The 1,394-nt window shown below is 50.1% G+C and overlaps 1 protein-coding gene across 1 annotated transcript; it reads right to left on the bottom strand.

Annotated features, from left to right (window-relative positions):
• Positions 1-282: 282 nt before the first annotated feature.
• On the bottom strand, positions 283-1,033 carry SARC_16216 (hypothetical protein; the record flags this gene model as incomplete). The annotated part of the gene is made up of 2 exons (XM_014289675.1): positions 283-705; positions 885-1,033. Coding segments are annotated over 2 exons (572 nt in total), but the record flags the coding sequence as incomplete, so codon positions are not given.
• Positions 1,034-1,394: the final 361 nt, after the last annotated feature.

The following is a 1,394-nucleotide window of genomic DNA, read 5'->3' as shown; positions in this document are numbered from 1 at the left end:
CCTCCATCACACACACTTACTCAAACACGCACAACACACAGACAACCACTCAGCTATTACATATCACAACGCCTCCTCACACACACAACACACAGACAACCACTCAGCTACTACATATCACAACGCCTCCTCACACACACTACTCAAACACACACAACACATACACAACTACTCAGCTACTACATATCACAACGCCTCCTCTCACACACTAATCAAACACACACAACACACAGACAACCACTTAGCTATTACATATCACAACACCTCCTCACACACACTTACTGCTTCTGCGGGATCGGCGAGGGAAGGTGGATAAGTCCACTGCGCTATAGTCGGTGTGTGGGTGGTTGCTATGCACGTGCCCAGGCGCGTGTTCGGGTGCTTCCGTCTGTTCACTGAGTGGGCCGTCGCCACACCTCTGCGCTTCACCCACCGTGTGGGGCAGGGGAAACGATTGTTGACTGGTGTCTACCTTGTGGTGGCTAGACAATGGTTGAATTTCTTGGGTTTCTTGGGTTTCTGGCGACTGCTGGTTGGCATGCGTCGGCTGTGTTCCATTGGGTGCATGTGACACAGCGCTTATTTCGTCACGTGACGGGATAGTGTTATCGTTTACCTCCTCACTGTCTGAGGGAAGGTGTGGTCGCGGCACTTGGTTCTGTAGCGGTAGTATGCTTTCTGGAGCTGGATGGTATAGCGGGCATTCTGTGCGTAAGATAGTTAGGGGTATAAGGGGGGAGGGGGCTTGGGTGAGTTAGGCTGAGTAATACATGCTTTGGGATGACTTTGGTTATGTTCTACGCTATATATATAATTATATAATTATATAAGTAGCATGAGAGCTACACAAGTGTTGTAAGCACACACATCTGACACCCACTTACCACTCTCATTGCACCCGAAGTGGATGAAGTTAAGACACATGCGCACACATCTGATGTGTTGGTTGGTGATCGTCAGCCGCTGCACGTGGTGCGGTGTGTGTGCGTAGGGACACACCTCAAGGCACGAGTTGTCCTCCGGACTGCCGTATCTGTGCGCGTAAAGGTGAGGCGTTTTAACGTTTTAATGTATGGATAAATACGCCAAAACATGTCTCATACATACACATACGCGAATCGGTAAAATCCTCATAAGAATCCCTAAACCCTGAAGGAAACATGCAGCGCGGTGACGTACCTACGACAAACCTTCAGATACGCCCCATCGACAGTTGGCATTTGAGCACAGACGGCCGCCTGCCACGCATTGGTGGTGTGGTATTCGGAGCAATCTGTGGCAAAACAAACAATACGCCCGAGCGGGTGTGAGCACACGCCCCTCTGCAGCGACCGGTACAGGCCCAACGACAGTGACTGTGTTAATACTTGCTATTGCTATGCACATGTTATGCC

The sequence above is a fragment of the Sphaeroforma arctica genome (genome assembly GCF_001186125.1).
Source record: "Sphaeroforma arctica JP610 unplaced genomic scaffold supercont1.7593, whole genome shotgun sequence".
Classification (NCBI taxonomy): domain Eukaryota; class Ichthyosporea; order Ichthyophonida; genus Sphaeroforma; species Sphaeroforma arctica.
This window is presented reverse-complemented; position numbering and strand designations above follow the sequence as displayed.